The sequence below is a fragment of the Typha angustifolia genome, chromosome 3, assembly GCF_048772165.1.
Source record: "Typha angustifolia cultivar Huaian chromosome 3, ASM4877216v1, whole genome shotgun sequence".
Lineage (NCBI taxonomy): Eukaryota > Viridiplantae > Streptophyta > Magnoliopsida > Poales > Typhaceae > Typha > Typha angustifolia.
Window position 1 is genome coordinate 6,095,881 of NC_133241.1, and position 17,960 is coordinate 6,113,840.

A 17,960-nucleotide genomic window follows, 5' to 3' on the forward strand; every position below is an offset into this window, starting at 1 on the left:
TCAGCAACGTTTTAGGGTTTTTCTAGGGCAGTAAAAGCAAATTACAGGGTCGATTAATTAATATTCACGAGCGACCCTTATTTTGTGAATTAATTACTGAAAATAAAAACCGAGGTGAGATGATGCTTGCCATGATTTAATGAAAAATATATGTGTTGGATCAAAATTAGTAAAAAGATAGGGTACAAAAATCAATAAACATATAAAGGGGAGTGAAATGAAAGTATCCCTGTTCTTGCCAAAGAGAGAAAAACGACTCCATGTCATTGCCACATATGTTATTTAACCAGAAAAGGCATGATGCAACAGCAGTCTAAAACTTCCAGCAGCAGACCAAGCAGCCTTATATAACTTCAACTACAAAGATTCATGCCATTAATACCACCATTGCTAATTTAGATGGCTTTGAAGGTACTTGGCCCTTGAATCATCATTACAAGGAGGAAATACCATTAAGACCACCGTTCTTTTATTAATTTCACAAAGATCACAAATCTCGCTACAAGCTACGACCTACGACCGGAAAGATGGAAACTACAGCATAAATTGATCCAAGAGGGCCAAAATGCCCATTCTTGATATACTTGCTGATGCATAGGTTACAACAATCTCTTTGAACTTTATTCTTCAAATCAAGAGCTGCCATTCTGCATGCCGGTGTCGGGCATGTGAAACCACGCAAGCCCTGGCTGACTGCACTGCCTTGATTCAGGGATTGGAATTATAGGTCCCAGAAAAAGGCGCCATAGGTCGAGAATAATGGTAACAAGCATTGCAGCACCGAGCGCATCAACAGCTACTCTGGGAAGGTCCCATGGATCCCCATCCTTTTCATCTAATCTGAATGTTTTTCAAAGATAGAAATGTTCAGAATGGTCCATCGTTGACAAAAAGGAAAGAAAATAACTTGGGATTTCAGCTAAAAGAACAGTTCCCATAAGCATTGAGTAATACTCCTTTTGCAAATGATGTCAATGAAAGGAGTGCCGAATGAATGAGCTGGAATAATGGCCATATGGCTCAGTCCTCCTAAAGAGCAATCACTGACAGCAAGAACTGCCCCATTTAGGAGATATTTAGAGAACATTTGGATCTGGTTCACCTTTCTGTCATGTAAAGGAAAAAAAACAATGCAAAAATCCCCTCTAGCTTACTTATTTTCAGCAAGTTTTCAGGAAAGACTTTATTACAATATAGTAGATACTTGACATCCTACAGATCCCAGATAAAGAGACCAGCATGACACCCAACATTCAGACTCCCCTCGACAGATGACTTCTTTGTTAATATACTTTCATGCTTGTGTTCTCCTATACAATTGGACAAGCTAAGCTGCAGCCAAACAGGCCCTCTTTATATGAGCTGTGATTGGATGAAGCTAAATCTTAAGCAAGCTATCAAGAAGTTTGTTGGCCTTCTTGGCTTTATCTGGATTAATTATAGAATAACACTGAGAAAGAGTACAAAACTTAATCACACAGTTCACCTTTGATTCTCTTGCAAAGTGTCATCATAGCAACCTAAGGTACACTTATGGGCCCACCACACTATTTCTAGCCTCAGAACAACATAAAACCTAGCATATTCAACGACCTCATCAGATAATGGGTTAAAATTACTTTCATGTTACTCATAACAGTACATTTGCCGAGATGATCCCATTCTATGAGACAGAAAGCCAGAAAACTTGCATAGCAGACCATTCCTTCTGGTCCTACATTTGATGAAATCCAGACTGCCTCAATGACAGAAAGAAATTATATCAGCAGTCGGTAAGACGATAAGGTAAAGCATTCGGCATTTAGGCGACCAAGGAATCCCTAGATTAACACAAAGATCTTATATCCAGTCTCAAATGTCTACTAGGACAGATGCTGCAGCATTTCTAAAGCAAAATAAAGACAACAGGAAATAGGGGAAATGAATCAATAACACATGAATAGAGAATAATTACCAGAATCAATTTAAGTAATTTCATAAACAAAAATGTATGTACAAACAGAAATTTACCTTAAAAACATGGGAAAGCTGACAAGGAAATATATTGCATAGAACAATGATCCTACTTTGTACATTGAGGTGCGATCAACAAACTCGTAATATGGAAACTGCAAGAACCCATGATATCCATCAGATGCTAAAATGGGTAGCTATAATGATTTCAAAATCAAGCAGAAGGAAATTGTCATGAAATTGGAAATAGATTAAGCTCCTAGCAGGGAGTTGAACTCCATGAATATAAGACACATCTATTCAAAAAAATTAAGGAATGCATACAGCTGGTATACTTTGCTTATCGACGGTAGCAAGTACATCCAGTAAATTAAAGATACAGAATTCATTAACTTAATCTAACTTTGAACAATAAGAATAAGACAAAAACCAAACTTTTATATATTCACTTATATAGAGAATTCCTTTAGCAGATACAATTTGATAACTGCGTTGTTCAAGAACAATTTGAACAACTAACTGGAAAGAAACTCAAACTCCCAAAAATATTATAAAGTGAACAATATCTAGATCTATACTTTGGTTTAGATTCTTTACAAGATTCAACCAGTCCTTTTCTTTTCCTCTATACCTCTATATAACAGTTGAACTGCACAAGTTCAGCAACATCTGAGCAAATTGGGTTTAGGAATTAGTGAGAGATAATACATCCATATAAGATGGAGTAAAAGAGATATAGTGAAAATTGGGTAACCTCATTTAAATCAAAGGTTAGTAGTATCTGCTAGTTTTAACAATCTTGATCCAATTTTCGTAAGTTTTGAAGCACTTTTGGTTACAGAAAAGCCTGCAAGTTTAATTAGCATACTAAAATTTGATGTACTTTAAGCAGTCTAGGTGTAAGCTGAACTGCAGTTCAACTAGAACATTTTAAGTTCTTGTCTAAAACTAAAAACCTTAATCTGAAAGATTCTATTGCTAACAAAGTCTATAAAAATTTTAGTTGCTGGCAGTTTCAAAGGTATGTATTCCATTGATATAACATACTCACATTAGTTCATGTAATACATGTCCATTCAATAACTACATATGAAATGAAGTTGTCATATTCTATCTACTAGGTTAAAACTTGAATTTCAAGGATGTTGCTTAATAAACTTTACCATGAAGTGTGGCCAACTTACTGTTCAATTTATCATACTGTATGATATGTCAAAGTCTTCTCTTACTAATTACTCCAATAGTTTTGACTAAAACCATGTTTACTTTTCAAAAAAGTGTTCCAGTATTTAAATGAAAGGGGATAAATTGCCACATACATTTGCAATGGCTAAGGTCTCCAAGTATGCTATAAAATATGAAAGGGCCAGAATCCAAGCAGCTTCAGTGACCAATCGCACAGATTGTGGTAAGTGAGCAATGGAGTGACGCAACCTACGTAGTGTCATATTTGACCCAACATGGTAAAATTGGAAGCAAACATGAGTCAAAAGGAATGTGGTATGAGGTACCTGTAGTACAGTAAAAAAAGGTTACGCCATGTTAGAGCATATAACAATCACATAACTGTTTTAAAACAAGGAAAAAATAGCTACAATGCAAGGATGATTATGAGAATGTGTATAACATTAAGAGACAATGACATAGTTAACATTATATTAGAATTAATGATATTTGCATAGCAAAAGTTGTTAGTGATAGAGAGAGCCAAAACAAATGACAATATTTGCCCATAAATAACTGTTCAATACTCCAATTTCCTATGAGATTTGATAGTGCACATGATAAAAATAACTCGGCATTTATAAAGTATTTTTTGTTATGGTGCTAAAAAATTGTTCTTTGTTAATTTCACTAGCATCTACCACCATATTCGAGGTATGATATAATTGGACCAGCTAGAAAAATGAAAAAACTACCGTTCAAATAGCTGAAGAAAATTGTATATACAAAAATATGCTATTAAACCAATTGCATATACCCAAGAAAGAGAGGAAGACATAATAGAATACAGTTTTAATATCAATTAGTGATTAGCTGATATTGTTGATCAGAAATCACCAATAATCACAACAAAGCTTTGGTACTTGACAAAGTTAAAATTTTAAAATAATACCATAACCATGTTACATATACACCTAGGTGAAGGTAAAATGAATACAAGGAGATGCATAACTCCAGACCCGTGCTAAGAACTCACCACATATTCATCTACCAATTACCATAGAGCTAATACTAATACTGTAATACTAGCAGTCTGCTTATTCTGCTTGCCTGCTTGGGACTATCAGAGAGACAAGACATTATTTTTGCCGAAATAAAGCTAGTAACCAACTGCCTTACTAAACAATAAGCCTCACGACCAGGTCAGCCTACATGTTGCAAAAAGCCAGATGCATAATATTTTTGGATTTTGTTCAAATCCAAATAGAAAAGAGGATAAGTGCTAGGCTTTCTCGTAACATGTGTAGAACTGGGGAAAGAAAAGACAATGACTGACCATTGATAAGTTAACATTCACATCTTTTCGACTACTCGAAGGTCTGTTCTGAATTATTTTGTTAAGATGACAGGTCTTGTGTGTTTGGGCGTTGCAAGACGCATATTTCAGTATTTCACTTGCTGTGATGTATATTTAAATTGATGTGGTTGTTTCTATTGACTATGAGTAGGAATTCTTTGCCTTCCCATACAAGCATCTCTGAGCCTTATTCCTTCCATTATTGAGATTTGATTGAATTGTGATTGATTTGGAAACAGCATAAACACATCTTTATTTCATGATTGAGATTTGGCTGAACTGTGATTGATTTGGGAACAGCATAAACACAACTTGCCTAGAAATTTGTGAGCAAAATTATAGATCTGAATGTTGATGCATATAGAGTTGAAGATTCCTGTGAAGATATTAATATGAAAATGTGAATACTGCTTTTTGTGGATGCATGTGATCCTTGATGGCTACGGCTACTCTCTCAGATGCAATTTTTTTAGCTTTATACGTGTCTGTCGGTACGATGCAAACAGGTGCATTATAATTGGATCAACTTATTGAACTGATGGTTTAAACTTAATAATCACTATTTCATGTGCTGAACTAAAAGAATGATCATATGGATATTTTAGGCCTTAGTGCACATCTTGTTACTTTCAGGAAATAACGTAAATTTAGAGCCATAGATCTGGCAAAGATAAATGGCTGAACTATCAAAGATTAGAGGCTTATTAAGATCCTAGGATTTGTGTCAAAGGCTTATTAAGATAAACTTACAAGAACTGATTAGAAGATAAACATCAAATTAAGTAGTCTAAACAAACAGTTTTCCAGGAAACAAGTGGGAAAGGATAAGATTAACTCAAATTTATCAAGTAACAATAATTCGTACTGGTTATATTAGTCTGTAGTCACAAGGTACCTTATTTTTCCCTGTTTAGAAATTAGTCAAATTACAACTTTTGAATTACATGAATAGACACCCCTCTTCTTTCCCTTTTTCCCTTGAACAAGCATTATACTGTGAAAACAAATCATTCTTAAATTTTAAAATTTAAACAAGAAAGAAAGAACAGTTAATCAGAATCAGAGTATCAGTGTACTATAGACATTTGGTGCCTTACATTATTCATCCTCCATGATGGAAAAGTGTACGATGCTCCGAGTACCGTGAAAAAGTAATGAGTCCAGAAGTAGTTTCCCACATAACTAAAAATAATAATCCAGAGATTTGCCTGCAACAAGCTAGTGTCAGCAATTCATGTAAAATGATGAAAAGACAAAGCTTTAATAATAATAAGGATGTGGCTCAACAATCAACATTTTGTGAAAACTGGAAACCACCTTAATAAGTTTGTGTAGCCAAACTTTCTTGATTATCTATCTATATGTGGGTGTGTTCATGTGAGCAAGAATTTAAGTTTCCATTCCTATGAGGTCAGTCTGCAGGAGCTCTAGATCACTGTGCTAATGACATTCAATGTAGCTGCTGGCCCCGCAGCATTTCAAGTGACACACCAAAAAGACTGTTCCTGCAAACCAGGCAATATGCACTATTCCTTGCCATACAGCACTTAAAGAGCTGCTAGCATAGCGTGTGTCGAGCAGTTATGCTACCTAACACGTAGTCCGTGGACAAAGGTTTTAAGTCAAACCCATATGTTACCTATTTAGTATTTAAGGGAAGTGCCCTTGGTAGCCTTCCTTGTCATTCGTATAGTCTATTTCAAGAATACATGAGTCCAAACTTTTGCATAACCAGACTATCTGTATATATCTATATTCATGTATAAACCAATAGGTCAAACAGATCTTAAATCTTAAACAAATGAAGAAGTTTCATATTGATAGACATGATACTTTTAAATATTTGGTCACTGTTTTAAGATGCCTAACCAATAAAATTCCTAGTTATCTTATTCACTTAGGAAAATGATGCATCTCTATTCCAATTTCTATTAGAAATATCCAAGAAAAAATTTCTGCTGCAATCATCGGTTTGGTCTTTTTGTTTGTTTCTTTTTTTATTTGTATTGCTATCTCGGCCCTTCAGCGTGCACTTATGCAAGCATAGGCACTCTAGAATAATTTCATGTTCGTGTTACTATCAAATAGGTTTCACTAAATCTGCAAGCTGCAGCATTTATAGAACTAGTTAAATGCATGTAATGGTTTATGAGAGAACCATATAGAAGAATTTTACCTTTACCCAGTAACGATCCTTCCAACATTTGCCACTGTCTGCCTGCACAAAAGATGGATAACATTGTTAGTTAAAAACTTACAATATAAGGTCTTCAATGTATGGATATTTCAGTCATAAAAGGTTTCAGGATTGCTAGCTAATATTAGAAGATTATAAAGTTGAATGCTAAAGTGTAATAACAACTAAAATTGAACATTTCTTCCTTCAGATAACAGCTATCAGACTATCAGGATCCATTCTAAAATACTTAGAAAATTGATGGCTCCCATATACTTGACAATCTTGAGCTTAAAATTGGTGGTCCCATATACTTGACAGGAAGTTAGAACTAAAACAGCCTTAAGCCTGTCAATACTAGTGATGCTTGAAGTAATCAGATTCTCTTCTGATTAATATGAGCATCCTCATTTAGCCAGCTTCACGTCAAATGAAAAGGCAACGATCATTGGCCCAAAGCAATCAACCTCGCCAGACAATTATTTGTTGAAATATAAATATATAAACAAATTCAGTTCCCAATTTTGATAAGCAAAAAATACGAGTAAGGTCTCGGTTGGTTTAATTTATATCTCCTACAGGCTATAGCATTGCTTACCAATTGGACTAAATAAGAACTATTTCCTCACTAGGTAAGGAAAAGTGAAAAAGAAAAAACTCACATCTCACCTTTCCAACAAGAAATAGTGGCACCAAGATAGTCGGAACTGCTGAAACCAATCCCAGAAGCAAATACTCCAACTCAGTAAAACTCTGTAATCAGGATCAAGCTTCATTATCATTTACCTTCAAAACTGTAAAAACATCAACTCATCTATTTTGATCTTAAGACCTAACAGAAAAGTGAAGAAACTCAAACCCAAATTGTAAGTGTCATCTACGGCCAGAAAATTTTAAAATTTTATTTTACAAACTTGAAAATCATGTCAAAATTGTAGGGAGAAAATCACAAACCAAGATGGTAGCCAACTGCTTATGCAAATATAATTAAGAACTTGAAATCTAATAATAATGCCAAAAGAACCCAAGTAATTCTAAGCACATTGTCATTCACTAACGTAAAGATTTCCTTTTCCTTTACAAAATACCTGTCCGTTCCATCTCAGAAACCGGATTCATCCCAGTTTAACACAATTCGAAAGTTATATAATTGCAAACTTAGAAGAAAACAAAACGCGGCTTCTCACGTTTCAGATACCGAAGTCATCCAATACTTTCGCACAAAGCAAACATTAATATTCTATAACAACCAAACCTCGTAGAGCTTATAAGGGACGACGATCCCGAGGCAGAGCGTCAGCCAAAACGGCGTGTAGAGCAAGAAGAACGCCTCCCCCCACCTCTTGCTCGGATTTGAAGCCAACCACAAACTCTGCGACACGCCATTACTCTTCTTCCCCTTCAATTGTTGAGTGCTCCTCACTGACCCTGCGATCGAATTTTTCAAAATTTCGCAAACCCTAGTAAAGAAGCTTCTTCGCCATTGACGCCCTACCAAGTTCTCCCAGCACAGACAGGTAGCGGATTCTTACCTGCCATCCTCCGACCTCGTTCTCCGACCACCAAGCAGCGGATCTCGGCGCCTATTACGCCGCCGGAGGCCAGCGTCGCTGTAGTTAAGTAGTGGGATTGGATTATTTGACTTGGAACAGGTACCGTCACCACAGGTGAGTCTAATTATACGTAGGTTGCCTGATCCGATACTACACATGCTGTACGAGTTCGATAATCGCCTATGGAGGTGTCGTCATACGCTAAGTCGGGTACTTGGCGGTTAGTGATTGGATGCCGGCAACCTGTTGGCTGTTGCCATTTATGGAATGGATGATAGACGTAGGTGGCGAAAATTTATTCAATTAATCGTCCCAACTAAGTTGGTTTGGAATTTTGAATTAATTAAAAGAATCACATGCAATTATTCTGCCCACAAGGCCACGAGGACCTGACTCGTGTCAGTGTCCATGGCTGTACGTGGGAGTTGTTAGGTTTTTATTATAGTTATATAATTAATAAATTTAATTCATGTAACCCGTCTAGATTTTATGCACAAGTTACGAGATATTTGATGAAGAATATAAAGTAAAAAAATAATTTTAAAATCAAAGTTTTGCTCAGACGATGTCATAAAGGTTGAAGTAGTATGAAAAAATATTTAATGACATAGGAACAATTACCATGCATTCAGCTGTCTAGTCTGTCTTTTGAATGGAAAGTTCAAACACACTTTAGAGTCATTCCGACACACCTTGCAGTCATTCACAATTCGTTTGCACATATAAAGAACATTTTTTGTTCGTTCGAAAGTACTTGGAGGCTGTTGAAACACGCTTGCGAAACTTACAAATGATGGGACTCTATGATTTGACATTATCTTTATAAGGTATATAAGAGTTGGGATACCTTAACTCTAGAGGAGGTTGTATTACTTAGAAGAGATATTTACGAGGTATTTATTTTATATCTAAGAGATATTTATCTTATTTCTAAAAGGTATATAAAGGAGTTTAATGAATAATGTCATCGATTATATTTTTTAGAGCGTCATCATTTGTAGGTCTTCTACAATTATCTAGAGATCATATTTTCGGAAGCCATCCATCATTATCTTTTGAGATCATATTTTGGAGACCATTAGAGATTAATTCTCAACTTTCGACGGAATATGTTGAATCATTTATATTTCTATGCATCTATATCAGATCTAGAAAAACTATATCCCAAGGGTCACCGAGATAGAAAGATCAACCTCGAGGGTCTTTAAAGTTTAGACAACTATCATAGAAAGCAATGTGTAACAGGGTCTAGAGAGCAATGTTGGTGTAGATTGAGTCGTGGGAAATTGATGAGTGATTTTTAAATTTTTCATTAACTGTTACAGGTTTTAGTAATTAGTTTCAATCAGACTTTTGGATCCCGTAGTTATTTACCTGATTTGCAGTGTTTCGACTTAAAAAATTATGTTTACAGTTGTCTTTTTTCATGCTTTATTTTTCATATATTATTATTTATAGCGCACAATAGATTCCATCTCATAGAGTATTTTATATTTTTCAATAGATATTATAGTATATTTAAATATTCAAGTAAGTATATATTTTTCAGCACTCACGGAGGTTTGGTTTGGATTAATTAATATTCTTCCGTACTCTTGTATGATAATAGTAAATATTATCTCTCTCCCACCAAATTCATAGGTTAGCTCTCCTCATCAGTCATCCCAACCTCTTTGGAGGAAGAAAATCTTGCACATTTCAGTCAACTGCTAAGAAGGATGATGATTGACTAGCTTCAGAGAGAGGATGGATGCTCAGAAGGAGCATGCATGACTGGCCATCTCTTGCTCTTGCTCAATGACCAACTTCTGCTAGCATCAAAGCTCCGGGGTTTGAATGAATGCTAGATATATGGTAAATATTTTAATGCTCGAGAACAAATTGGAAGTATGCTAGATATATGGTAAAAAATTGTAATAGCCGTTTTACCAATAAAACTCATCCAGTACCAGTTTCTCGATACCGATTCCAACCCGTGAAAAAAGATATATTAGTCTTTTTAGCACATCTCCCTCGTAAATTTTGACCATTGGATCTCCAATTAAGATACCTACTCCTGACGCTCTAGATATATTCTTGAATGTTATTACCACCTTTGTGGCACTTCTTCAACACTAGCAATACTAGCAGGGAGATAAACTAAATCGGCATTGTTCTCATCCCAAGGGAAGTCAGCTCTTGACAAGTAGTATTAAACCTCACTTGAATTTCCTCGTGTGGCCTACTATATGTGCTAGTTAGGGGTGAAAACGGATCGGATACAAATCGGATAGTGCTCAGATCCGTATTTTTAGTTTGGATACAGATATTGGACGGATAGCAAAATTTAAAACCATATCCTAACTAAACGGATACGGAAAATTTTCGGATAAAAGATCGGATCTTAAACGGATATTGATTAAATTTAAAATAATTATAATATTTTATTTAAATATAATTAATACAAAATTATTAAGAGTTTTACAACAAATAATTTTTTGATATGTCAAATATATAAAATTAGAGAAATTAATCTTTATAAATAATATATAATGTATTATTAGTAATAATATTAATACTTACTATTTAAATAAGCAAACTAAAAACTGTAAATCATCTGATATCAGTATCCGAATCCGAAAAATTTATCCGACCCATATCCGAATCCGTATCTGAATTTTTTTAAAAAATTCTATCCGTATCCGAATCCGAATCCGAGTCGGATAGAAATTTTTTATCCGAATCCAATCCGAGTCGGGTCGGATAGCGGGTCGGGTCGGAGTTAATCCGCCCGTTTTCACCCCTAGTGCTAGTGCTTTCGTGTTCAATGCCAACCTCTCATGGCCTTTAGTACATAGAATGGAAATGAGTATTCATTTATGACTGCATTAAAGAATGCATCACATCCACATCTCTAGTAGTTGGCATTAATGAACAACAGTTGGATGGGCATCTTCGTATCTATCTCCTCTTGGATCAAATGTCTTTTTCATTCTCTCGGATGGTGAGCTTATTAAGATGGCCCGGGGAATCCAACAAGTCCCTCAGTCATGAGCCACCACTCGAGAGGCTTCTCGTTGCAAAGGTTCAATTGACGAATACTACACTTTCTCAAGCCATGCTATTAATTACGAGAAGTCAGTGATCACTTCACTCACCGGACTAAGACCGTCAATCAAATAAATGTTATTTCTATTCTAAGGGTCAAACTTCCTACCAAATTTTATCCACACTTTTTAAATATAAATTATGTATATTTATAATTTTATTCATGTTTTTATTGTTTGGTTGTAAAACATAATGATTATTGTTAGGTTTTTAATTATTGGTAGTTATGTACAAAATATTCTAAGTGTATTTTTTACATGTATATAAGCTTTACACAAGTCTAAAAAATCTCTAGTTTGAAGAATTGCAAAATTATTGGAACAAAGTTGATGAGATCAAGTCATGCCGTTCGAACGCATCCGGGCTGCGTTCGAACTCACCAACGAAGTTTGAAAATCTTGGACTTTCGTGAGTAGTACAGATAAGACTTGGATTTGGCTCTATCTTGAAGATCATAACCCTATCTCTATGGTGGTTGAAGAAGCATTATTGAAAGAGACTTCTTGAGGCTCTATCTTGAAGATCATATATAAGGATTGTGAAACCTTATCTCTAGGATGGTTGAAGAAGTATTATTGAAGGAGACTTCTTGAGGCTACATCAGTTATTCAACTAACAAGGTTTCATTCATCTACAAGAATTTAATCTTTCGTCTTAAGGGCTATCTAGACGAAAGATCAATCTCGAGGGCTACTGAGGTTGGACATCAATCACGAGAAGCAGTGAATCGTGGGTTCTAGCGATTAAGACTGAGAAGAACAAAGTCGTTTGGATCAACGGATTGTTTTCTGAGTCAGTCTTGTAACTACTACTATCATAGTGATTGGTTTTGATCCGAGTTTGGATCCATGGTTTTTTGCTGTTTTGGGTTTTTCCACGTTAAAATCTTGGTGTTTATTTCTGCTTTCGTTCTTAATATTTCTTCGAACTTTTACTTAAACGAACAAACGATATCAATGCCTGGTGTTTAGATACATACGTGTGTCTAGGGATTTTTTCAATTATCTTAAATAAGTTTATGTAAAAATTTGAGTTTAGTTGATAACTATGAATAAGTATGTTAATTGTACTAAATATAGTGCTTAGAAAACGTGCATAACTTTTATCACACATTTCACCTACGATAAGATTTTATGTATAATTTATTTCGTGGCTTACTTTATAAATTGTTTGACCAAAATATGTATAAATTAGTGTTTTATTATAAAATGTACGTAAGGGAGTCACAAATGAATATGTATCTCTTATGCATGAACCAAACGATACTTAAACTTATAATTTTGTGGCTGGAAAGCTCTAGAATATACTATTTGGATAAAATGCTAAGATGCGGCGCTTATTTTTGTCAACAACATGGATATAAATTCAAGCATACTTGAGCCATCCTAAGAAAAGAGAGAGGAGATTAATCTAGTATCATTTGTTAACGGCTTGTAGCAAAATTAGCTTCTCTAAACATGCGATTAAGAATAAAATTGTTAAAAGTAGTTTTAGAATGTTTTATATCTTCCAAATTATTATTCAGGTTTTAAGCACCACCTCCATACAGATGCTAAACCGAGTAGGAAACGAGGAAGATAAATTTTAGTGAATAAGTTTACTCATAATTGAGCTAAATTAAATAAGAATCCTGGTATCTTTATGCATTAACCTATGATATTTGTCATATAATTTATAAAATAAATATTAGTTTATAAAATATATTTAAGAGAAACTTTATTCATGATTAAGTATCTCTTACATGAACCAAAAACATCTCCATGATAAAAAAAAAGTACAAGGTGAAAAGGTAAATTCTATTAAATTGGTAGCAATTTCTATGATAAATAGACAAGCATTATTAATTTAAAACAGAAAATCTAATTTTAACAAATTAATCAAATGTTTATGGAGGCATAATAATCTCAAACAAAGTTCAGAGGGATAAATTAGTTACTAATTTTCCTGCAAAATATAGGGGATGAAAATGTCCTTAACTCCAAATTAATTTAGCATAAAAGGATAAGCACCATTAATTTCATGGAGAAAACTTAACAATTGAAAATTAGTCAAATTTACCCAAAGTTCATGGGGATAAATTTATATTCATCCATAATACCAGGTAATTAGGGTGAAATCAACATTATAATTTAGAAAGGAGATCAAGAACTCCTCCATGCAGTAGAAAATGTTTAGAAATTAAAAGGTAATGTTCATAAGAACTAAGGTGCTAAAATTAAAAGTAAACTATTTCGAATTAGTGCTGGCTATGGGGTTCGAACCCATGCGCACTTATGTGCAGAAGATCTTAAGTCTTCCCCCTTAACCACTCGGGCAAACCAGCTCATTATACAACCTTGGAAGTTATCTTTATAGTATTGCCTTCTCTTACTCAAAAACTTCCATCTATATTGTAACAAATATATATATATATATATATAAGTTAATTAAGAACATTAAAAGTTCCATCTAAATTGATATAGTGGAACAACATGTGTGACAATAAATGTCAAGAACTCTCCAATTAAGAGATCATGTATTATGAATTAATGTGCATGGTATTTATGATTGGAGATCCAAATAGCAAGTGGATTTGTTTGATAATAGAATTCACATGGTTGTGTCATCCAATAGAATTCATTTCAAAAGGGTTGTTATCCTTGTATTGAGTGCTAAGGTTTACTAAGTTCACAACAAACAAGCTGGCTTGATCCATAATTTAAGCAAACTTGGTGAGATTTCCTTTTTGGAAATCAAACTTATTAATCATATTCAACTCCCATGGATGAGATGAAACCTAGGCGGATTTGAGATGAATTAACATAATTTCGTCTACTCAAACAACTTGCTTATTTAGCCAAAATTTTCTCTCTCATATGGGCTAATTAAACGATAGATAATAAACGAACAATATATATATCATACTCTTTAAGATGTCTCATTTTATGCGGTGCCTAATAATAGTCATGTTGACGGAAAATAAGAAACACTACGGTCTCTGAAAATATTAACTTTGATATTTTGGTAGATAACGATCGACTAAACTATTAAATGATGGATCAAAATGTATATTGTACTAATATTAGTAACACATGATATTGACCCATATTAAAAAAAATTTCTCAATATAATATGGCATGTAACATAATCTTAAAGTCTTCCCACTTGACCACTATGGTCAACCAACTGCTTTCCTAATATTAATATACTCCACATAGTTAATCATTGATGTCCTTTGTAGCCTATCTTTGATGTTACTGTCTCTCTTGAGAATATTTTAAAACAAGGAATACAAACAAATTAAAGCAATTGGTTGTTAATTAGCATTTAATCACTACTTGTGAACTATATTAGGCATAGAATAATGCCAATTAATTTAAACGAGAAAAAAAAAAGATGCCATGTTCATTGTATTTTGGAAACTGATGTGCTCCATAGCATGATATGGGCTAATTATGTATTAGGTTTGGATATCAAACATATTAATAATATTCAAGTCCTATGGATCAGGTTTGGATTTATATTCAGCATTGGTAATTAAACCTAGGCTATTTGGAAGTGAATTAACCTAATCAGAGGGTTTTTGAGTTGATCTAGATTTGGGTTTCTTAATTCAAGATTTACCTCATTTAGTCAACTTGCTTATTCAAACTAGGTCAATATTTTGTTTTAATCGAGCCGAGTTTGATAGAGCTTGAATTAAAATTATTTTCAAACCTAATTATAGAAATATACTTAAATTAAAATAATTTTAATTTAAGCCAATATCATGTCATAATATTATAAAAATTATATTGTTATTTTTGACATAATAGTACTAATGTTTTAATGTTATGGTGCCATTTTCTTTCTCTCTCTTGGGTTTTTTTTTTAATTTCATAATTGTTAGTTAAATAATTTGACATTAAACTTAAATTATTAGATGGTAGACAACCAATTCATAGATTATGACATGTAACATAATCATATAAAGTTTAATGGCAAATCTTAAAGTTATAAAGATGCCATCTTTATTGGATTCTTGGAAAATGGGCTAATTACCTCTTGCCTAGGATTATGTAATCAATCCTCGGTTGTATAAAATTTACCATAGATATACATATGATACGATCCAAAAGCTGACGTGGAATATCTTACATTATTGCCAACTAAGCTTGCCGGCTTGCATAAACGTATCATAAATTATGGATACAGGTGTTACCATTCTTACTTGTTAATTAATGAGAGGAGAACTATATACGTATGAATTATTATAACATTTAGATGTTAATTGCATTAGGATTAGTATGGTAATATTGAATCTAGCTCATTAGGGGTTAGAGAGTAACAAGTGAGTTAATATGCTATCAAATCAAGCCTATCTTCTTAATTAGATTAAGAAAATGTTTACTGGTTTAAATTAAGTCAAATTCTTTAAGTCCATCAAAATTGTCTTGATCTCTGTACTTTATATTATCTTAAGATTTTATAAAAAAAACATGGATACAATTTGTTTAATATTTTGTGTTACCACTCAAATAAAAAATTGATTGAGTCTAATTATCATACTTAGTTAGAGCCTTGGTAGGTTAGAATTTTATTTAATTAGCTAAATCTAACTCTGCGTAGTTTTGGAAAAAATATTTATAAAATATTTTACAGACGTCTAAATAATATTAAACTAGTTTGATAAGATCACCAAAGATCTACAATTTTAGTATTCGTGACTTTATTAGATTTGGAATTTATGTACAACGAAATGAAGGATTAATCCGAGAAGATAAAGAAGACTGGTTTAGTTAAATTTATTTTAAACCTTTTAATTTAATCTCTATAAATAAGGCTTTATAGGTTGTATCTTACATATGCTTCGAATGAAAGATTAATTGGCTTTTACATTGGAATCTCTCTTAACTAGACCAACCTCTACATCTCCCTCCCCATCTTTTATCTACCAGCATCATCTCTTCGGCAAACCTACTTCTCCCACTTCGTCTCTCTATCTTAACCATCCTTATCTCCCATACGATTTTTATCACAGTTGTAGCCTTCAACCATATATCACATGTGTATCCGCAAACCACCACCATCATCTATTGCGGAGCTACCTCCATCAACTACTCTGTCTCCAATCCATCATCACCTCCATTTTATACTTAGGAATTCATGCCTCCACCCATGGATCCTAAATCCCGTGTAGACTTGAATCTCAACCGCTACGAATCCGATCAAACTGATTTATAACAAAAATGTATGACAATATATTGCAACAAGTATTTTAGTTATTATCATTAGCACCTAATCATATAGATATTAACTTAGGATTTTTTATATAATTGATATCAAAAATTTTAAATTATTATAATTGCCACCTTATTATTTAAAGTATCATAATTATTACTTAAATCTATAGCCTCATAAAATTGCCTCTTTCTTGTTATTTAGACGGTAATATATATAATATTAATTTTTCCTTACAAAAATAAGACTTTTTTTTATAATATTCATTATTTATTAGATAAATTTTGAATTTTATAAACTTTATTTTCTTAACATAAATTAATATTATAATGATAATATTATAATGATAATGATATTATAATGATAATGATATTATAATGATAATATAATGATAATATAATATTTTCTTAACATAAATTAATTTTTAGCTATGATCAATTACATTTAACTAACTAATTTTTTTTAAAAAGCTTAATGATTTGACAATTAAAATGGTCTTTTGAAGAATTTGGCGGTCATTATAATATTTAAAAAAAAATTCGATGGTAATTATGAAAATTTTATTTTGATTCTTTTTATTCTAAATATAATTTCTTATTTCATAATAACAACTAAATATTATAATAATCAAATTATATTTTATATCGCACATTGAATTAATTATCAATTTACTTTTGATATTTCTCCCATTAATCTACTCTGCATCAAATAAAAAAATATTTATCATAATTTCATAAAAGATAAAATATTCTTTTCCGTATTTAAATTTTATATTACATCAAAAATAATTATCAAATATTTATTATAAAATATGAATATAAAAATAATTAATTTTGAGGATAATAACATAGGATCCCTTATTCAATGATGATAACGGGTGTTAATTGGAATTTTTTTGTAAAGGTTAGGGTTTGGACGAAACAAAATTTATAATTTAGGGAGCTTTCTAGAAAATTTCCAGGGTCGTTTTTGTAAACTTCTCAATTTAATATATTTATGCTAGACGGTTACGTCACTGACGTCAGTTAGGATATTACCCCTCGTCGCAACCGATAATGGCGAAACGAGGTCGGCAAGAAGGTTGTCAACCGTCCGATGGAAATCAGACGGATTAGGATCGTTCCTCCCATCCTAAAGTACACGTGTCAGGAATCCTGACGTTGGCCCACTCGATGGTCCGCAATCCGACAAAGGTTCTATGACGGTGAGCGCCGTTGGATAGAGGAAACCGTAGGCAAATGGACGGCCTAGATCTCCCGCCAGCTCTGAGGGAAAGGACTTCACACTGTACCCACCCTCCTAATTTAATATTAAAAAATTATTAAAAACAACATATATTTTATTTTATTTTATTATCATGCAATTAAATTAACTGGAGATATAAAATGATCATAATATCATTGGATAATTTTTAATAATGAAGTAAAGATTTGAAAGGGGATTCTAATTTTCGGATCAAATAAGGAGTATC

The 17,960-nt window shown here is 33.1% G+C and overlaps 1 protein-coding gene and 1 non-coding gene across 2 annotated transcripts; both read right to left on the reverse strand.

Annotated features, from left to right (window-relative positions):
• Positions 1-247: 247 nt before the first annotated feature.
• On the reverse strand, positions 248-8,325 carry LOC140758524 (cycloeucalenol cycloisomerase). Its single transcript, XM_073094726.1, has 8 exons — positions 8,183-8,325; positions 7,906-8,078; positions 7,320-7,403; positions 6,651-6,692; positions 5,572-5,682; positions 3,273-3,464; positions 2,011-2,108; positions 248-840 (listed from the first exon to the last, which is right to left on the reverse strand). Exons 1-8 carry the CDS (start codon positions 8,187-8,189, stop codon positions 633-635), a joined length of 915 nt encoding a protein of 304 aa, XP_072950827.1. The 5' UTR covers positions 8,190-8,325; the 3' UTR covers positions 248-632.
• A 5,205-nt stretch (positions 8,326-13,530) lies between these two features.
• TRNAL-UAA (transfer RNA leucine (anticodon UAA)) lies at positions 13,531-13,613 on the reverse strand. Its single transcript has one exon. It is a non-coding gene; the product is annotated as a tRNA-Leu (tRNA).
• Between the last annotated feature and the right edge of the window lie 4,347 nt (positions 13,614-17,960).

Excerpts from the sequence above, each read along its gene's own strand:
- LOC140758524 (XM_073094726.1), bottom strand. Across the intron at positions 7,404-7,905 it reads TCCCTTATAAGCTCTACGAG|AGTTTTACTGAGTTGGAGTA; the intron begins GTTTGGTTGTTA and ends TCCTGATTACAG. Across the intron at positions 841-2,010 it reads AGCTTTCCCATGTTTTTAAG|ATTAGATGAAAAGGATGGGG; the intron begins GTAAATTTCTGT and ends AAAAACATTCAG.